Source organism: Lutjanus erythropterus, chromosome 8 (genome assembly GCF_056507025.1).
Source record: "Lutjanus erythropterus isolate fLutEry1 chromosome 8, fLutEry1.hap2, whole genome shotgun sequence".
Taxonomy (NCBI): Eukaryota; Metazoa; Chordata; class Actinopteri; order Lutjaniformes; family Lutjanidae; genus Lutjanus; species Lutjanus erythropterus.
In genome coordinates, this window is record NC_139324.1 from 8,108,831 (window position 1) to 8,129,289 (window position 20,459).

At 37.8% G+C, this 20,459-nt stretch overlaps 1 protein-coding gene across 1 annotated transcript in view; it reads right to left on the reverse strand.

Annotated features, from left to right (window-relative positions):
* Window positions 1–20,459, reverse strand: part of dgkg (diacylglycerol kinase, gamma) — a 177,660-nt gene that overhangs the window by 145,831 nt on the left and 11,370 nt on the right. The window contains exon 2 of the mRNA XM_084724388.1: window positions 4,861–5,352. Coding sequence (XP_084580514.1) covers window positions 4,861–4,927 — 67 coding nt within the window. The 5' untranslated portion in view covers window positions 4,928–5,352. The remainder of the gene's footprint in view (window positions 1–4,860; window positions 5,353–20,459) is intronic.

The following is a 20,459-nucleotide window of genomic DNA, read 5'->3' on the forward strand; positions in this document are numbered from 1 at the left end:
AATATGTGTGCAAGTGTGTCTGAACAGCGGTGAGCACCTGGAATAGTTTCCAGAAAAAGTTGTAAATTGTTCTATTTTATTCAAATTACGTTTTTTTGCATTGCTGGTCATGCTTTTGCAACGCAAAGCACACGCATCAAAGTTTGTTTACGAGTGTGACATGGGCTCATTTGGGGCTTTTGGCCACAATGAGTGAAACCATGCCACCTGAGATGGGGCCAAATCTAGCTTGACTCACTTCCAAGCCGGCTGCGTGTGTGCAGGAGAGCAGAGAGAAAGAAAAGTCTCTTTATGTTCAACTCTCAGTACTTCTGTAGCTTCCAACTGAATCTCTGTGAAATGTTCTCTCATTTTTTCAACTGAATCAATGCACTTCTGTTTTTTCACTGTGTCACTGTTCACAAAACAATGCAGGAGCAACAGAATGAAAAACTTTACAAACCAAGTCTCAACATGACGCCAAACCACAAAAATAACTGTGATGGAAACAGAGAAGTGATACAAAGAGAGGTCAGCATGATGCCTGTCAGTGAAGGCAGCATGGCCTGTTGGCTGCTCTCATGCTCTCTGCTACAGTGATGACTCTCAGTGAAGTGGAGTAAAACACTTTTGAACCAGAAGGTGGTAGATCTTCCTCTATAACTGCTAACCATTGTGACTGACTCTTCAGCTGACAGAAGGAGACACTCCATGATTTATAACTGAACGGGATGATGCACACTTTGACTGACTGATTGTGTGGAAATGTTTGCACATCACAGATGAATAAGAACGGTTTTAAATATAAGACTTAAGTAGGCTGATACAGGGGTTTAGTGTGGCCCTGAACTGAAAATAAAAGTAAAGAAATTCAAATCTTACTGAAGAGACATCTGATTGGACTGACAGAAGTTCTCACCAACCATCAAGTACCAGTGGGTGTTTTCCTCCCTCTGGCCTCAGTGCTCTTTGCACATCACAATGAAGCTGCACTAGAAAACACACCTGGACAAGCAGCACAAAGGTTTGATCTGTGCTTTACCTCAAGTGGTTTTATTTTTGTCAGGGTCCCGGGAGGGGGGGGGGGCGACAGTGGAAACACAGTACTGGATATTTGGTTTGGCCATGCAGTCTGTAGACTGTCTGCCAGATCCTGACAACACAAAATGATTCAACTACAGCAGGTTAACATGCAAAAGCATAGTTTAGATTTGTATCTCCGAGGTTTGCATAGAATCACGATGTCATAGATTGGACGGGATATACAGCATGTAGATGTAGCATTTGTTATATTATATTTTGTTGTATGTGTTATTTGTTATAACTGGGGTTGGCTTTTGTTTTGTTTTTAATCAAATAGCGGTACTAAAATGATAGTTTTAAAACGGTGCTGGTGCCTAAATGGTCCCTGAACCGATACTCTTTTAAAAAGAAGCACAAAGTGACATTCCATCACATGAAAGAACATTTTTCATTGCTGAGGTGAAAATGAACAGGTTTAAAGTATACTTAAGTATATAAATATCAATAAATACTAAATACAAAATAAATTACATAACAAATTCACATGATAAATAAAACTTAACCCAACTATATTAAATTAGAACTACGTAAGTAACTACAGTATAACAGCAAAACAAATACAAATTCCAGCTCTAAACTTCAGCAACTCTTCTGAAAAATATTATCAGCCAGGGGCAATATCCAAATCACAGAACTAGATTATAATTTTCTGAAAAGGAAGGAATGCACAAGAAAACATCATTATAATGAAGTACTGTAGTTCTGCAGAGATGACCTGACCTAAAACTCTTCCTTTCCACATGAGAGAAAACATGTTCGTTTTGTACAGACATCAATAAAAATCTCATTATCATGATTTTTTTCTCAGTGAACATGAAAATTGTGATGCAAAACTCCTCATTTTCACTAATCATATTGCAAATCGTAGTTTCAGTCAAAATAATCGCAATATGACATTTTTACTGAATCATGCAACCCTAATATTTTCTAACCTGAGCACAACTTTCAGATGATTCTCCTGTTTACACACAACGTCAAGACCGCTGGAAATGTTTTGATTGAAATGCAGATGCACTTTAGACTGTTTAGCTCTGTATTTTAACCATGGTTACCATGGACTACAACCTAGCAGAAGGCAACCTGCTGCAGGAGCCACGTAAAGTGAGTGTTACCACGACACATTTAGTGATGTGTCTGTAAGTGGAACCCTAACAATAACACAAAAAAGATAACTGATGTAGTAGACATCAATCTCCTGTGTTCTGTGAGGTACTGTTTTTGCCAACAGTGTCTGGTTGTTTTGGAGAGAGTTATTTTTGGCTTAGTTTCCAGGTGAAAAAGGCCGTCTGACAGCAAGTTAAAGCAATGAAAACAGAACGTACACTTAAACTGATTTTGATATGCTTTTTTTTAATCATGGCTTTTATTGTTTTTTACCTCTTGTTGCCACTTTTATGTAAGTTTCTCTTTGGTGTTTTCTGTGTCTAGGAGCTTTTATTTTACTGTTTTATTGAGCTACATTGTAAATGAGATCAATGTTAAAATAAAGGTTGAATAAATGAATGAATGAATTTTTAGGTGTCTCATATACTATATACAGGGAATGTCAATTGCCATCTACTGTAGCTAACACACTGACTATGGATAAGTACCTCATATGACCACACTTCAAACAATCTGTACTATCTCTTTAAGTAAACTACGTCAACATTAACCCGGCACAGCGCTTAATCCTCTGTCCTTGCAGTCAACCAGTGAATGTGACAGAATGACCTGCTGTGGTTTTACTTCATACGTGTCTACAAAAGAATGATGTATGCAGGATGGTGTAATTCCTGATCAGAGGAGCTTGCGTGAGAGAATCATAATGACAGGCAGGATCCACCAGGAAAGAGAAGACAGATGCTCTTTTGACTAACAAATGTGGTTACTAGTGAGGGAAGAGATAGCCAGCCACAGGGATCATCCAGCAGGCTAATAAGTGGCATTCTGAAAAAAAAAAAAACATGGAAGAATTATGTGACATTGTCACGTGACGTCCCGGCTGCAGTCCTGGTCCAATGTTTGTTGTTCTGCTGGTTTTTCTTGACAGGTAGAGTCCCAGGAGTGAGCAGACATCACTAAAAGACTGCTGATCAGTGCTACAGTACCTGAATACATACAGAAACTGATAACCAGGGTTCGGAGGGTTCCTTTAAAAATCTATTCTGATACAGTTACTAATTATCCATAAAAAAAAATAGTAGTCAGTAATGTAATCCATGCATCACAATATTAATAATGTAACTTGATTACTTTCCGTTACTTTTGGATGATCTCAATATAAAATATGGTGGAATTATTTTGCCTAATGTAGTGTTTTTAGGACTGCAACTAACAATAATTTTCTCAATTAACTGATTAGTTGTTTGGTCCATGAAATGTCATAAAATGGTAAACAATGATGATCAAAGTCCATCATTTATAACCACCTAGATAGTTTTGGTGTGAGGTGCAGAGTTTTGGAGATTTTGGCCATAGAGATGTTTCCCTTCTCTCCAGTGTAATGGGACTAAATAGCACTCGGCTTGTGGTTTTCAATGCACAAAAAAAAAAAAAAAGAAAAAGAAAAAAAAACATTTGAAAAACAATGTGTCTTTCAGGAAATCATGACCCAGTTACTTAAAATCCACACACCTTGTAGTGAGCAGTTTCATGTCAGAAGGAAAGTAGTTTGAGTTCATCCTACTGTAGAAAGAAAACCTCCATAAAACTGCTCACAACAATGTCTGGATTATCTTCAGTAACCTGGTCATGATCTCTAGAGAGGGACACTGGTCTTGAATTTTTCAAATGAATTTTTTGGGGCGCTTTGAGCAGCACAAGCCAAGTGCCATTATGGTCCCATTATATTGGAGAGAAGACAGACATCTCTACAGTTGAAAATCTCCAAAACTCTGCAACTCACTCCAAAACTATCTACATGGATAAAACATGCATTTTGGATTTTTGGATGAACTGTTGCTTCAATTCTAAAATGATTTTCATGAAATTTAGTTTGTTACAAACATGATAAATTGAACACGATATTGTGCCTATAACTTATTACAAAGCGCAATGTTTCCAACTTGTTTTTGGTTTTATTTTTGTACTCGTTTTTGTGATGGTTCATGGTGGAAATTTAGTTTTTACTAATATTAAAATAACATGTTTATAATCTTATAAAATACATGTAACTGTTTCTCACTCTGAGTAATTCTAGATTAATCTAAAATGTGAATCAGATCACTGATGGTTATTATCCTACAGAAAAATACTGCTGTCTGGTATTTATCATGATACACAATAGAGTTTGGAAGTCAAAGGTCAAAATGACCACTTATGGCAATTTTATCAGTTATAGAATTCTTCTAGAACATTCTGTTACAATACCATTACACTATTCTACACATCATAATGAAAACTTACTGTACAAAAACACTTTTTAAAAATCTTTGCAAATCTACAATGGTTGCATCTGGCGATTGTGATGACATTGCAGTAGGTGCTTCATCACCTGTTGCCCAGCAGAGATCACGCTTCTAGTAGGTTTATGTGTTGCTTATGTAGTGCTTCACACTGTCTGTATAGTGACTGTAGAGTGATTAATGGCTTGTGGGCTTGCTTAAAATCCACTCTTTTGAATCTGATTTGCATAAAGCCTTTGGCACGCTATAACATGAATACCACATTGTTTAGTTTTGCTAACAAACCTTTTGAGCATCAGCTGCACAGACATGCACAGTATGTGTGCAGACACACGCACACAGATGCACACAGAAGCTCATCATCAAACAAGAACAAATGTGGACCCCCACATCCAGACACGTGGATACTCACACTCGCTGTATTGCTGCAGCTGGGCAAACTCAGCTGGGCTCAGACAGACCCAGCTCCCGTCTCCCATACTGCCTGAAGCCAGGGGGCGGGGCTCTGCGTCTGGGAGTGCGTCTGTCCACGAGTGCCACGAAGGGGATTGATGGTTATCCTTGGGTCAAGTCGTGTAATAAGACTGAGGCGAAGAGGTTTCGGGATGTCATCTCTGCCTCTTTATAATAAGCACCGTGTGAGCACACAGGAGGTGGAGAGTTGAGATAACGGAGGCCACATGAGTACCGGTGGACGCAGAGAACTGGGAAGATGAGCAGGGTTTCAAGTATCTGAGTACTGCTGAGGTGCTCCAAATATTGAAATTGTCACTTTGAATGCCAGAATACAAAAAAAAAGGGTGTATGGTGACTGTCTGTCACAGTGACTAACTACTGATCATGACGTGGAGATGGCACAAGGTTTCTCAGCAGCAGGTCTGCAACAAAAATCACCTCCTCTGACCTGCAGAGAGAGAGAAAAAAAGAAGAACAGCGAAGTATAAATTAAGATGATCATCAACATTGTCTGGACTGTGTATAAAATATAAAATGCATGAAAAGCTGTATGTATATCAGCAGTCATAACAGACACATCTGTAACTTCTCAAAGTCATTTTAAAGATAGATGAGGGAAGGGGTGGAGGAAGAGGGAGGATGGAGAGAGGTGGCAAAGGGGACAGCATCATATGAACAAAATGAGATTTACAGCAGAGATGGGACGGAGAGACGGAGCTTCTGAACACTGAGGAGCAGGGAAACAGTTGGCTGAAGAGAATATCATGCAGGAGATCTGCACAGTTTATTCACTGGACTGAATTTATAGTTTGTAAGTCCAGAAGTGGCAGCATCCCATATTTTGATCTTTGACTTCCAAACTCTGTTTTCTCTCATGATAAATACCAGACTAAGAGATAATGCATTTACTCTGCTTGTCTTTTAAAAAATGAAATAACACCAAAATATAAATTTTATAACATTTATTGATATATTTCTTAATATTCAAGCCATTGCATGTAGTAAACCATAATGACTGCATATATTCACAGCAGTATTTTTCTGTAGGATAATAACCATCAGTGATCTGATTCAAATTTTAGATTCATCTAGAATTACTCAGAGCGAGAAACAGTTAAATGTATTTTATAAGAATGTAAACATTTTATTTTAACATTAATAATAATACATTTCCATCTAGAACCATCACAAAAATTAATCACAGCCTATGGGAAAAGGCTGGAAACAAGTTCAAAAATAAAACCAAAAACAAGTTGGAATCATTGCTGTTTGTAATAAGTAAGAGTACTTTGTTTCAACATTTGAGAGCTATAACAAAAATTCAGTGAGTTATTGGTGCTGAGACGAAAAGTTTTTATTTTTCATTGAGTCTAATCACTTAATTATTTGTGTTTTAATGTTGGGGAATTGGAAATCGAGACAATTTGTGAAGCTTTATCAACAGAGACAATGATAGTTGCTAAGCAACCAAGATACATCTCCAACTGTGCAGAAAGTAACAATATAACTGTCAAATTTAGTGGTCAGTATGACCGCCTGTAGCTGAAATAGGTAAAAATGATCACATTTTCTTTGTCTTTTGAGTAATTTAGCTAAAAACAAAACATTTTATTTGAAAATACAGTCACTTTAAAGAAAACACAGGTACCAGCATCATTGTATTTTTTAATCTGACAGTTAAGTTGAGACTGAAGTTAAAATGGTCAAAATGACCACCTTGGCTGTTCTAGAGGTAATCTTGTGCTCTACACAGTAGTCATATTTTTTTTCTTCATGTTTTTCTTAAGTCATTTAATTTCTACAGCTGATAGAGACTTAAAATTGAAAAGAAAAGTAGAAAATATAGTATTATATTAAGAGGTGGCACTCTCTCTGAAACAAATCTGCCTTTGTTAATTTAGGAAATTTCACTTGATGATGGTTTTACAACCATTACCGAGCCTGCTCTCGTGGGAAATTAACTGTTGTATGACGATACAAATGTTGATTATCCATGAAGAATCAACCTGGTCCATTTAGTTAACATTACAATTAAGTCTTTTTTAACTCTAACCTTGACTAGACTAGATTAGGTTAACTTAGCCTAATCTGAACCAAAACAACATCAGTATTTTGTGGTGTCCAAAAACAAGTGTTACACACACTCCAGACAACAACAAGGGGGACAAACAAGAAGTCAACCTATTTTGTGAAGCATTGATCAAGAGCATCATTGGACATGTTTCTAAAAAGACAAGATGTTTTTCAGTGCTGATATCCCCATGGCAGAGATGACAGTATGGATTTCTCAAAACAAATCAAACTATCTGCATGGCTGGACAGTACAGAGTTACTGAGGACCACAAGTGTCACAGAAATAGTAATAAAGCATTAAAGGAGCAACATGTAGCACTTGTGCACGGAAAAGTGAGTAGTGCAGTCCACATAGTGAGCTGGAGCCATAGACTGTATCCAGGGGTGGAAGTAACTAAATACAAATAGTCAAATTACTCTAATTAAGTTGTTGTTTTTTTTTTGTTAATTTTTTTAGGGGGGGGGGGGGGGGGGGGGGGACTACTATCAGTAGATTTTCAAAGCTGTACTTTTACTTGCACTTAACTATACATTACAAGATGTAATTTACTGCGTTATTTAATTGAGTACAATTTGAATTAATATCCAAATCTTTCATCTTAGTAGCCAATCAGGTGATCTGATTACAAACGGGCCAATGAAAACAAAGACATACAAACAAAAAACAAAACACACTGTGGAAGCACAAATCTGGAATAAGGACGCTAATGATAATTAATCATTCATCGATTAATTGCTGTTGAGAAGTTTACCAATTAAAAATGTATTAATGGACATTTAATCAATAGAAATGGCAGTAACTACACCTCATCTGACATTGTTTGAGTCATTTGCTGAACTTAGACTTAAAATGAAAAAAAAAACAAAAAAACAAATTAAACCCTAGGAAAAATAAAACTGAGGAAAAAACATTTCTTTGTATCTTATCAATTATTAATGATTGATCGATTGTTATCAGTTTGGAGATTTGACTGACGTCAACAGTTAAAAGTGTTTTTTGAGATAAATACTTTGTGTAATATTTTTTAACTTAAATATGTTTCTCACACCAGTACTTTTACTTGTATTTGAGTAATATTTTAGCAATGTAACAGTTCTTGTACTTAAGTACAGATTTCCAAGACTCTTTCCATCATTGACTGTATCATTGTACAGCATTTAATATAGGATCTGTGGTTGAAGCAAGTTCTTTCCCCCTCGTCCCCTTGGAAAGAGAAATAAGAATTATGGTGTCAAAATGTGTATTTTGATTAGCATTGCACACTGAGGTTGTGTAGTTGTTGTTTAGTTTTTTAGTCCACAAAACACTGCTGGAGTTTCACAGGAAAACAGTGTTGCAGAATCTCCCAAACAATAGAAGTGAATGGCAACCAGTTTTCAAAAGTAAAAAAAACCCCAACAGAATAAAAACATAAAATGCCTCCATGCTGCTCATCTGGTGTAATCCAAGTCTCCTAAAGCCCCGACATGCCAAGTTGATTTGAAAGACATCATTTACACCATCTTTTTAGCTGAAATCTTCACTGTAGAGCCTTCACTTTCAGCCATGTTCATGTGCACACTGTCTGAATTGTGTGTGTGTGTGTGTGTGTTGTGACTGTGTGCATACAGCATGTCAGGACTTTAGGAGAGATGGATTACACCAGACAAGCAGTATATAGTTGTTTTTTATATTTGACACCTGGTCATCATTCACTTCCATTGTTTGGAAGATTTTACAGTGCTTTTTCCTGTGAAAATCCAGCAGTATTTTGAGGACTAAAAAGAAAAATCTGACCCTCAATCATCATGAGCGTGAGAAGATTTAAATCTGAATGTTCATTTTTGGGTGAACTATCCCTTTAATAGCCAAAAGTTTGATCCCAGTTCTCAAGGATGAGTCATCCTGGACTTATTATATGTTTTTATCTTTTAACAATGGAGAAGAAGAAGAAAAGAAGCTATCTGCAGAGGCAGTGCTTGCTAGTACATTAGGATCAATCATTACTGCTGCATTACTGCCATTGGTCTTGTCATTGGATTTGTTAACAGCAAGAAAAATAAAGAATATCACCTGTCTCATCCTTTAACCCTCCATGTTCTCCTGTTAAACTCATCAACCAGGCTGTAAAAATGAAGCAGTGTTCTTCCATCCCTCCCCTCTCCCTTATCGGCTGATCTCCTGGAGGGTGGCGTGTGCTAATGACAGCACGGGTTTAGTGATGTTACTGACCGAGAGGGAACAAAGGGGGAGATGTATATGTACATACTGTGAGCGTGTGACAGAGACAGAGAGAGCGTACGGGGCCTCCCCTCTGTGCAGAGAGGGATTCTGTTTTGCTCACGAGGTTGCCCGGCAACTATGACGTCATATGAGTGCACGACAAAGAGCAGCACCATGACAGAGACAGACAGAGACATCGAGGGAGAGGAGATCGCTGCAGATACTATGAACAGATGTATCTACATGATATGCATCAGTTCTGTGCATGTGTCCTCAATATGTGTTTGCTTGCTTTTACCACAAACCCAGTTTTTTTTATTTAACAACAGAATAACAGTTCAGTTTCTAAAGCAACAGTTCAACAGTTTGGTAAATATACTTGTTAGCTCTCTGGCACAGAGGTAGATGAAGATCAATAGTTCTCTCATACTGAATCTGTACATCAAATATCAAGGTTCAACTTTATTGTCAAGGTTGGGAGGGTTACTTTAAAAATGTACTCCGATACAGTTACTAATTACCTGTTAAAGTACCTGTAGTCTGTAACTTAATCCAAGTATCACAATATCAAAGTATTGTAACTCAATTACTTTCTGTTATTTTTGGATTACTTCAGAATCAACTGTTGAGAAACGATTATTTTCTCAATTAAAGAATTAGTTGTTCAGAAAACAGTGAAAAATTTTGATCAGAGCCCGAGATGACGTCCTCAAATGTCTTGTTTTGTCCACAATTATTTTTCAAATCTTTTGTGTAATGATTACTTTCATTATTGATTAATCTGTCAGCTATTTTCCCCACTAATCGATTAGTTGTTTGGTCCATAAAATGTCAGAAAATGGAGAAAAATGTTTCCCAGTGTCCCAGATGACGTCGTCAGATGTCTTGTTTTGTCCACAGCTCAAGGATATTCAGTTTACTGTCAGAGAGGAGTAAAGAAACCAGAAAGTATTCACATTTAAGAAGATGAAATCAAAGAATTTGGACTTTTTTTTCTCATGAAATGATTAAAAATTACTAATCAGTTATCATAACAGATGTAGATTAACTTAATAGTCAATTAATAATTGATTAATGGTTGCAGCTCTAATTATGTTATGTTGGTTGTTAGGTTTATTTGTTTGTCCATCTGTTCCTTCCTTTGTTTTACGTAACTGTTTGACTGTTTAAAACAAAAATGTTGAAACTTCCACCCAGTGACGCATTTTTTCCCTAGAGGCCATGATGCATGCGTTTTTGGTTATTTTCTTTATTAATATGTAGTTTTAAAGGCATTTACAACTCTATCTGCTGTTCATTATTCTGACTGCCTGGGGGTAAAAACTCTTCGAGGAGGCTGGTCCGAGCTCTGGTTCTCTGCAAGCGCTCTCCAGAGGGAAGGACTGAGAACAGATCATATGTGAGCGGCTGGTGTCCTCTGCGATCCTGAGGACTGCTGTAAATGTCCAGGAGCTGTGGTAGTGGTCTTCCTATGATTTCTGAAGACAATTATCTGTCCATTGTCTGTTGTGGTCTTGATCAGTGAGGTTGACCAGGACCAGGACGCCAGGACGTCTCCTGTAAGGATGCCCTCTCTGGTAGTTGTAGACATTAATCAGGGTTTTTATGGACATTCTATGTTTTTTGAGACCTCTGTCTCATCTTGACCTCTTAGCAACACAACTGGTGTATGGGCTTATGTCCAGATAGCCCTTTTTATTGAGCACCAGCATATTTCTCCAATTGTTCCCAGTCAGAAGAGAGTGTCAAAGTGTGTGTAAATTTGTACACAAAATCTTTTTCATTTTAGCGTTTTTGTGCCACAGTATTGTGCTTTACTAAGCAACTAGCTTTGATAGCTGTCACGACTACTATGAGGCGATGGCTGCACAGGTAAAGTATTCCAGCTCAACACTTGGTCCAACAGGAGACTGGACAGGAAATGAAGCCTGTGACTCAATGTGGGTCACCTGAAAGTCCAACAGCAGCACCATCAACTGAGAAGCAACTGAGGGCGTCACAAACACCAACCTGATAACCTGACCTGATCGCAAGTCAGAAAGGTTGAGAAGCACTAGCCTGTTGAAAAGCTCTGTGTCCAGCGTCTTTCTTTTAGATCGCTCCATCTTTTTTGTGCGGACACTCTGAGTGATCCTAGCTGAAAGTCTCTGAATGTTTCAGAAAGACGCTGGTGTTGGTAACTAATCATATATTAATTGGGGACTTGTCACTTGGTAACCACGAAAATGTAGTAGAAGCTTTTCTGTCTGTATAACAGAGACAGAAAAGCTAATGAGCAGATTGGCCGAATGCTGTACGTTTATCGCTCTACATGTTGTAAGCTTGTTGTCAGCTGTGTAGTAACATAGCGTAAAGTTAGCTACCTAGCCAATGTTCCATCGTCGGCCTCATCCCAGTGCCAGCACTTCTCTCCCTGGACAAAACACCACAGGGACTCAAGGCCTTAGAGACCAGGAGAGGGAGTCTGAGATCTGAATGCCTGAAGGCCTTCTAAGGCTAAACCTAGCAGCTGCTTAACTTAGTGCAAAAACTAGAAACAGAGAAACAGCTAGCCTCACTCTGTCCAAAGATAATCCACCTTCCAGCACCTTTACTCACGAAGAAAACTAAACCTAAGAACAACTATTACTATATACATGGGTTTATGTGCCAGACTATTTCTTGGCTTGAACAAAACATGAGAAAATATGGAATTCATGTGTTTTTCTCACAACTTCAATGTTAGATTGAAAATTGATTAAAACAAACTGATGACTTGCAAACCACTAATGATCTGTTGACCTGTTGGAACACTGGCAGCGCCGTCAGCCCAGAGGAAAATTTTGTTTCTCACAATCGTCTTTTCTTTGTCTTATGAAAAATAAATGAGGTTCTTATTTTGAGCTCACTGAAGTCTCATCTGTTTCTCTTAAAGATCTTTTGCTGAGCTCATAGGCGTCTCAGAGGTTTCTCCTTGATGACCTTACGGAGAAACAAGACTTTAATTTGACCACTGAGACAAATTTAAGATCTCAGTTAAGATCAACTGAGTTTTCTTTCATCTCTCACTGTTATCTCAAGAGCTGATTATTTAAGATAAAACTAAAATCAGTGCTGTGACACAAAAATAACAAGATTTTAAGATCTTCAATTCGGCTCAAATTATTCTGGGACGAGACAAAGGTGAAGCCGAATTTAAGAAGTATGAGAAAATGGTCAATGTCTCATATTGGTCTTAAACTAAGCTCATTTATGTGTTGGAGACACAGACAAGATCTTGTTTTAAAATTTTCCTTTCATCTGGGAGTACAAAAAAATGTTTTAAATTGAAAAATGTGATTGAATCATGACCTTAAAAGTGAAAGTCATATCCAATGTGGAATGTGGATTAGGAGATTCGTGACTTAATACATCACCTTTCCCACCTCAACCAAGAATGAAACCTGTTCAGGGATATTTTTTCTTCAAATTGTCTGCTTTCCATTCAAGATTTTTTTTAATCACAAATTGCAAATGCACGTAAAAACAGATGGATGGAAACATACTTAGATATGAGAGTAGTGTTAATCATCCCCTCTAACTCTTTGCTGGAAAACAAATAACCTAAAATACACAATTCCTTTCGGGCATCTCTTGAGCTTTTAAATCATTCTCAATAATAAGCGAGTGAAAACAGAGCTGACCAGAGCTGTATGAGGCGGCTTTGATTCTGCTGCCTCAGTACTGTGGTCTGGTTGGCGTCAGTGACTCACAGAGCCTCTCAGTGTAAAGAAAGAAAGAGACGGAGAAAAAAAAAGGGGTTATTTACACCACCACGGTACATTATGTTCATTACAGCGCTCCGTCTGTTTCATTCTTAACGCTTGAAAAATCTGCGGCAACTTAGGAAACCAGATGTAATGTTTTGTTACAAAAAGTGACAAGACATTGTTTAAAAAAGGGCAGAGAAGTGACAAACTAATGACGGAGAAACTGCTCACCTTTGAATGTGAATATGCAGTTTGTGTGTTAGTGTATCTTGATTACATGATTATGTTTCTGACTATAAAATTCAGATCGTGCCTGATAGCGAACCATACCTTAAAATACTGCATTTATTTTAAAATGTGCTTCAATTGTAGAAAAATACACTGATTCTGAACAACAAATGGAAGTGGTGATTATGGACCCTCCCAACAGAAAAGCCAACAAGTCCAACTAAACAACAAAATGCCTTCCAAATTTTCTTCTTCCAGAACAACAACATTTTCCCTTATTAAACAATGCCATTGGGTAAATGCCAAGGCATCTGACTTTAATAGATTTTTGAATTTTAAGCCCAACTCAAACTCTTTTACCTGCTAACAATGTTTACTAACTATTCGCCGTCTCTCCCCATATTCAAAAAACTGCTCGACTCATCTGTTCAACACCACTTTCAACCATTGACAGTTTCTTCTCCTCATCCCTTGTTTGTTTGTTTTTTTCTCTTTCCTTTTTGTTGTTTGCTATATTGTTGTATGTTGTTTCTTCCTTTCTCTTTTCTTTTTGTCAAGCGTCTTTGAGTATTTTGAAAAGTGCTATATAAGTATAATGAATTATTATTATTATTATTATTATTATTATTATTATTATTATTATTATTATTATGTTGAGATATTTAACTTTTATTCTTTAGATAAACTTAAATATTTGAGTTTTACAAAAATTATTCAGTAAACTCAAAACACTCAAATGTTGACGAATCAGGCTCACAACTCACTGAATAATTTTTGTAATACATTTTTGTTCAGCATCTAAGCTTCAAAGATTCAAGCTTATCTACTAGAAAAGTAACTACAGATCATCAGCCAGTAAAGCTTTTTAAAATTTCTTTCAAAACTTCAACTTTTTTGCATCCAGATAATGTAAGGTGATGTGGAAATGGCAGTAAAAATGATCAGGAACGTTCATTTATGCACAAATTATCTCTCAAGATTTAGTGAGTGCCTGTTGTGAGTTGGTTGTAGTGGCTTCTCATTTTTTAAAAGCGTTTCCCCAGAAAAAAAAATGTTTGGGAAACACTGCTATAGAGGCAAGAGTATAGAAATGAAACAGTTTGATCACCAGTTAAAAACTCCTTGTAGTATTAAAATGCATCAATGCTGACTTTTGTTTTTACGCAGCACACAAACTTTGGACTCCTGTGTCAAAGTCCTGTGTCTGCTGGACTCAACCATACACCCTCCTCCATATGTGGACGTTGTCACTTACTACGTCACCAGCCATGTTTTTCTCTGTGACATTTGAAAAAAAAATGACTCACACACTGCACAATGTAAGTCAGTACAGACGATATAATGTGCAAAAAGCACCAATGATGTTATAATAACACAAAATGTCTTAATACAGTGGTGTGTTATCCATGCACCATTTCATGAGACCAGTCTGGACAATATGTTGATAATTTTTTTATTCCAAATTTTATCTGGTCACTTGTGGGAAAGCAAAGAAATCAGTTAACTTCTCTCCAAATTTCCTGTGACTAAACCTGAGATGAGGAAGCCGAAGATGGACCATTAAATCACCATTCAACCCAGTCCAACACACCACTCCAGTCTGCTGTTGTTGTGTCTGCACATTCACCATCAAGAGGTGTTCCAAGACAGTAAGCATGTGGAGAGAGCAGCACTGCCAAATTAGGCTACTGATGATGATTATAGTGATACTGAAGAGGAGGGACGGCAAACAGAAACTGGAGCTCTGACATAATCATGTTCACACAGGAAATGGTGGAGAGGGCTGATCCAGAGTCAGTCCAGCCATCAGAGTCTAGCTTTAACATGGCAGTGCGCCTTCGGCTACATCCACACAACTACGATTTGGTTGAAAACTGAAACATTTTTTGCTACATTGCATTTAAGGACTACTTGGAATGCTCCTACACCCTTTTTACTTTTAAAATTCTGGGGTTGCATTTTGGTCTGGATGGGCAGAAATGGAGACCTTTGGAAAGAATGACATGGTCTATCAGTCACTACGTGTCATTCTCTGATTGGACACACCACAAGCTTACAGACGCTGTGAGGCTGGCTGTCGCTTAGATCACTTCAGTTTTATACTCTTTTATTTAGTTTTAATGTTCTTTTAAAAGGTTTATGTCCCTGGATGTCTAGTTGGTATCTGTTCTTCATCTGTCTTTTAATCTGAGCCCCACACTGGACTGGAGTCAACAGCTATGGCAGCCAGTGAGCATCATATCTAACATTACCATTGCTGCTGTTTTACTAAGAAAAGAGACATTCATCTAATCTGTGGTGAAGCTGGACAACTGACCAACAACCAATCTGCAGTTCAGCATCACTCTTGGACTCCCTGAGGCTGATTCTTGCAATTTTAAGATGCTAACAGATGTAGTGTGGAGACCACGTCTTGGCTGATGGTGCTAACAGCATGCATGTTGTATTACATGAGTAAAGACGGAAGACAGCATAAAACCTCTTATGCATCTGGACTGTCCTGACAAGTTGTTTCAGTCATGAATATTTGTGTGTCTGAATAATGGACTCATTTTGATGCACCATATGTTATCTCTTAGCAGTGGCTAGCCTGCTGTCAGTGTGTTCAGTCAAAGTCTTAAGACTCAAACAGACAGTGACAGAGGGGCAACAAGTACACGCATTCTTTAGTCGAGTAGCAGTTTAAAAAAAATACTCAGATAAAAGTAAATGTACTGATTCAACTTATTTACTCGAGTAAAAGTCAAAAAGTACAGGCTCTGAAATGTAGTGAAAGTATAAAAGTAAAAAGTAGTTGTCTTTACATTATTTTTTGTCCTTTGTCTATTGTGTCTAGTCTTTTTTGTCTTATGTCAATTTTTGTCTCATTACATCCTTTACATTGTTTTTTGTCTCATTTTGTCTTATGTTGTTTTTCATCTAATCACATTCATTTTTATTTTGTTATGTCTTTTTCGTTGTTACATCCTTTGTGTTGTTTTATGTCTTGTTATGTCTTTTAAGTTGTTTTTCATCTAATCACATTATTTTTTTATCTTGTAATGTCTTTCTCATCTTTTTATGCCTTTTTGCATTTTCTTTCTTTATATTCTGTCTTGCTTTTATTTTTTGTCCCATTAATTCCTCCCAGTTACATTAAAACTAAAGTACAGTACAGTACAGTAACAAAGTATTTGCACTTGTAATTTGTACACCTCTGATTGTAAAAACAATGATGGGAAAGAAAGACAAACCCACAATGTCCCTGGGGACATTATATAAAAATAGCATTATCCAGGAGTATCATTAAAGAGTAGTCATATTTCCCTGCCACATCATTTCTGACTGCTTCCTGTTTACACTGGCACAAGTATTCTCAGTGAATGGTCATGTGATATGCGTTCAAGCGTGTTAGTAATGATGATAATTATTCCTTTAACGGAGCCAAAATGCCAGTTTGGACAGATATCGTTTTCCTTCTACAAACATAATGTGGATGTAGCCCCAGACTCAGTCCAGCCATCTCTAGTCTAGCTGTAATTTGACAGTGTGCTTTAGTATGAAAGTGGAAGCGAAATGCCACACAGGACGCTTCTAACTGACATTCCCCTGTAGAGTGTTCAGCAGGATGCTGTGGGCTGAGCAGACCCTCACTACAGGAAGAGAGTGTGGAGGCTCTGATAGCGGCGGTGAAGCTCTCGACGGATACACTCTCACCACCAAAGCGTTTTGACTCACTTTGGGCCTGTCTGCTGCAGGAAGCCATAGGCTGCTGTGACCATATGATTAAATGGATACCAACAGCAGCTTTTCTGTGTCAAACATCAGTCATTTCCAGTACCGAGATAATCTTCATGATCCATGCACTTGCTAAATATAGCCCTCCCGCTATAACTGGGTCGGTAGCTTACTAAACAAGTCTAGAAACCTCAAATTCAAGCCCCGGTTCACCACACCTGCGTTGTGTGGCGGCTCCTGCTGAAACATTGTAATGGCTGGTTGTGTTTTTGTGAACTGAAGCTCAGATTTATTGGCAGTACTTCTAGTGCGAGCTCTCCACAGGACTAAAAGTGTGGGATTATACCTTAAATCTGCATTGACACAAGAGCTCAGCTGCATGTTTCACTTCAGCAAAGACCTTTAAGGTTTAATCATGCCTGTGAGGCCAATCTTATTTGTAAATGTTTATAATGAGGAAGCATACTTAACCTGATTCACAGCCATATCAGAAATTGCTACCGTTTCACAGCCTTTCAGTACTGCCAATGAATAATGACGGGGATGAGAAAGATGACAAATTGAAGGTTTAGTCAGCTGAGATTTTGGTGCAGTCAGAAAATTAGCAGGAATCTCACAAAGGACTTGAATACACTAATTGTCTCATGTGAATTAACAAGCCTGAGTGCTCAGAACAACACGCAGTGGAAGTGCTCGACAGCTACAACTGCAACCCCCTGAGTCCTACACACAGACCTACACACACTGCGACAGAGAGCCTCCTACTCAAAACAAAGTGTGTCTGTTCAGCCTCTGCATTTCAACAGTTTTATCATGTCAGCTGAACTTTTCTGTTAACACACACTGAAATAACACATTCAGAAGCATCACTGGTGTCTAATATGCTAAGGTTGGGTTGCACCAACAAGAATTACTTTTTTAAACCTGATTTTATCTTTAAATTATGTTGAACCAAACTTTAAAGGTGCTGTAAAGCAACAATAGACATGTTTTCCGAGTTTGTCCCACCACAGAAATGTGTTATTAACCACCCAGACACATTTGAATGATTAAAAAATCACTAATGTAAAATTAGGTCTGGCTCTGAAATACTGGGGACATGTCCCCTCCGCTGTCTCAATGTCAAACATGACTACGAGCCTGAAAACTACCTGAAACATGGACGCTCTGTCCAGCAGCTTTATTGGACATGTCCAGACATGTTTGTGCCACAAGAGCCAGAGGACGGTGACAGGATGTTTTTTTTTTTCTTCTGTGTCGGGTTGATGGAACTGAAGTGAACTGCTGGGCTGATTTGGACTGAGAGTCACTGAAGGTATGTTCAGAGGAGGGAGGGTGATGTCATTCATGTGTTTCACAGGAAAACAGCATTGCAGAATCCCCCAAACAATGGAAGTGAATGGTGACCAGTTTTCAAATGTAGAAAATGTAGTAATCCAAGTCTCCTAGAGCCCCAGCATGTGGTTTGGACACCATCACACCACACACACACACAGTCAGACAGTATGCATGCACATGTGAACATGGCTCCAAGCTAAGGATCTACAGTGAAGATTCAGGCTAAAAACATGGTGTAAATTACGTCTTTCTAGTCATCTTGACATGTCAGGTCTTTAGTAGACTTGGATTACACCAGACGAGCAGTATGGAGGAGTTTCATGTTATTATTCTACTCTTTTTTATGTTTGAACATTGTTGGGGAGATTCTGAGTTTCCTGTGAAACTCCAGCAGTGTTTTGTGGACTAAAAAACTAAACCGGACTTTCAATTGGCATGAAGGTGCGCAGATAATGACTGAATTTTCAATTTTTATTTCATTGACTTTTAAATTATCTGTCTTTCTGAGATGGATTGAGCTGATGTTTGTTCTCATTGGTGTCATCTTTTGGATAAACTATCAGAACCGTACCTTAAAATGCTGTTAATCAACCTCATCTTTGCCTTAATCCCAAGATTAAACCACGTGGGAGATCTCATGACTGATTGTAACTTCAAACAGAGATTGTTTTTTGTGATCATTGATTCATGTACTTACACTTAGATTTTTACTCATCATATTTCTGATATGGCAACTAGACTTATTGCAGATTTTCATAAAACTTTTACTTGACTGTGGTTCAGTTCATATTATAATGTTAGACTGAAAATATGTGTTAAAATATATTGACATTTACATGGACTAAATTATGTCCAACAACAACATCTCCTCAGGTGTTTGGTCTGTACTCTGATGTCAGTGTAAGTTAGTATCTTCCAGCACAAACACTCACAGGACAGACTATCAGTTTCCATGGACAGAGGTGTGAGACCAATTCTACAAATTATAAGAAAACATCAATAGTATATTCTGTGTGTTTTTATATTTGACATGCATTAAATTAATTTATCTCATATTCTGTGTACATTATTCAGTCGAGTTTGCCAAATTTCCCAAGCTATACAAATAAATCTAGTCCACCTTGTGCCATTAAGACCAACTCCTCATTTTCATCAAACCAAAATAATTCAGGATTTTTGTTCTATATTCTTACAAAGGTGCACACAGAGCAAGTACAACTGACATGGGACGCATGTTATGATAGTCAAACAGCATGACTGGATAGTGTAAACTAGGAGTAATAACCTACAGTACTTCTACTACTACCAAACTAAATAATTCACCCTCAGTTGTGCAAAAAACTGAATGTGTACTGAGAGCACGGGCTGGTGGTCGTGGAGCTTGCTGAGGCATGCACTGCTACGCCCTGAAAAACCCACGCCAAACTGGGTGACTGGTTTTTAGCTTGCTTGTTTTTCAACAAAAAGATAAAAAACTAAAGTTAGCTCTTTAGCCAGATGGCAAATAATGTGTACTAAATGGTTTCCACCCCTCTTTTGTACTTACTAGCTCCTGACAGCAGTCAAACTTATTCATTTATTTAATTATTTATTTATTTTTTATTTATCTTAAATTGGAAAAGCAAGTATTTCCATATTAATTACACTCTATTTAATTTTACATTACATTTACATTAGCAAAGTCTGATTTACTCATCAGAGATTAGTTTTTAATTGTACAACAAATCTAGATGTCCTCATTTTAAACCTAGTTTTGCTAAACTCTGATAAGACCTGACTGTAGATTAAATTTATCTTGGTAGGTGTAAGTCAGTCTGAGAGCCTGTGCATGCAGTAAGAATCCTCCAGCGTGGTTCCTGACTATAAAGCGTTGTACACCTGCAGTAGCTTGTGTCTGCTTTGGGTTAGATTTGCATTTTCCTGTGTGTAGGTGTGTTTGTGTGTTCGCCTGAAATCCACACATTTGCCATCGTTGTTGCTTCCTGCACATTCAGAGCATTGTGTTAAATAAGGGAATCAAACAGCTCAAGAGTGTGTGTGGGCCGAGGTTTTAATTCTTTCACCCTTGAGACCAAAGGAGGGCCAATTCTTCAGCATTAGTCACTGAAGCACTTGAATCACTTCAATCACCTGGATCCTATGGCAGGTTTCCTCCGCTTTGTTCAGACCAATTATTGCCTATAATGGCTCATTAGGCTCTTTGTCGAGGCCTAGGATGCTTAAGAAAATGCTCAGTACTTCAACAATAAAAAAGCTCTGATTTGATTG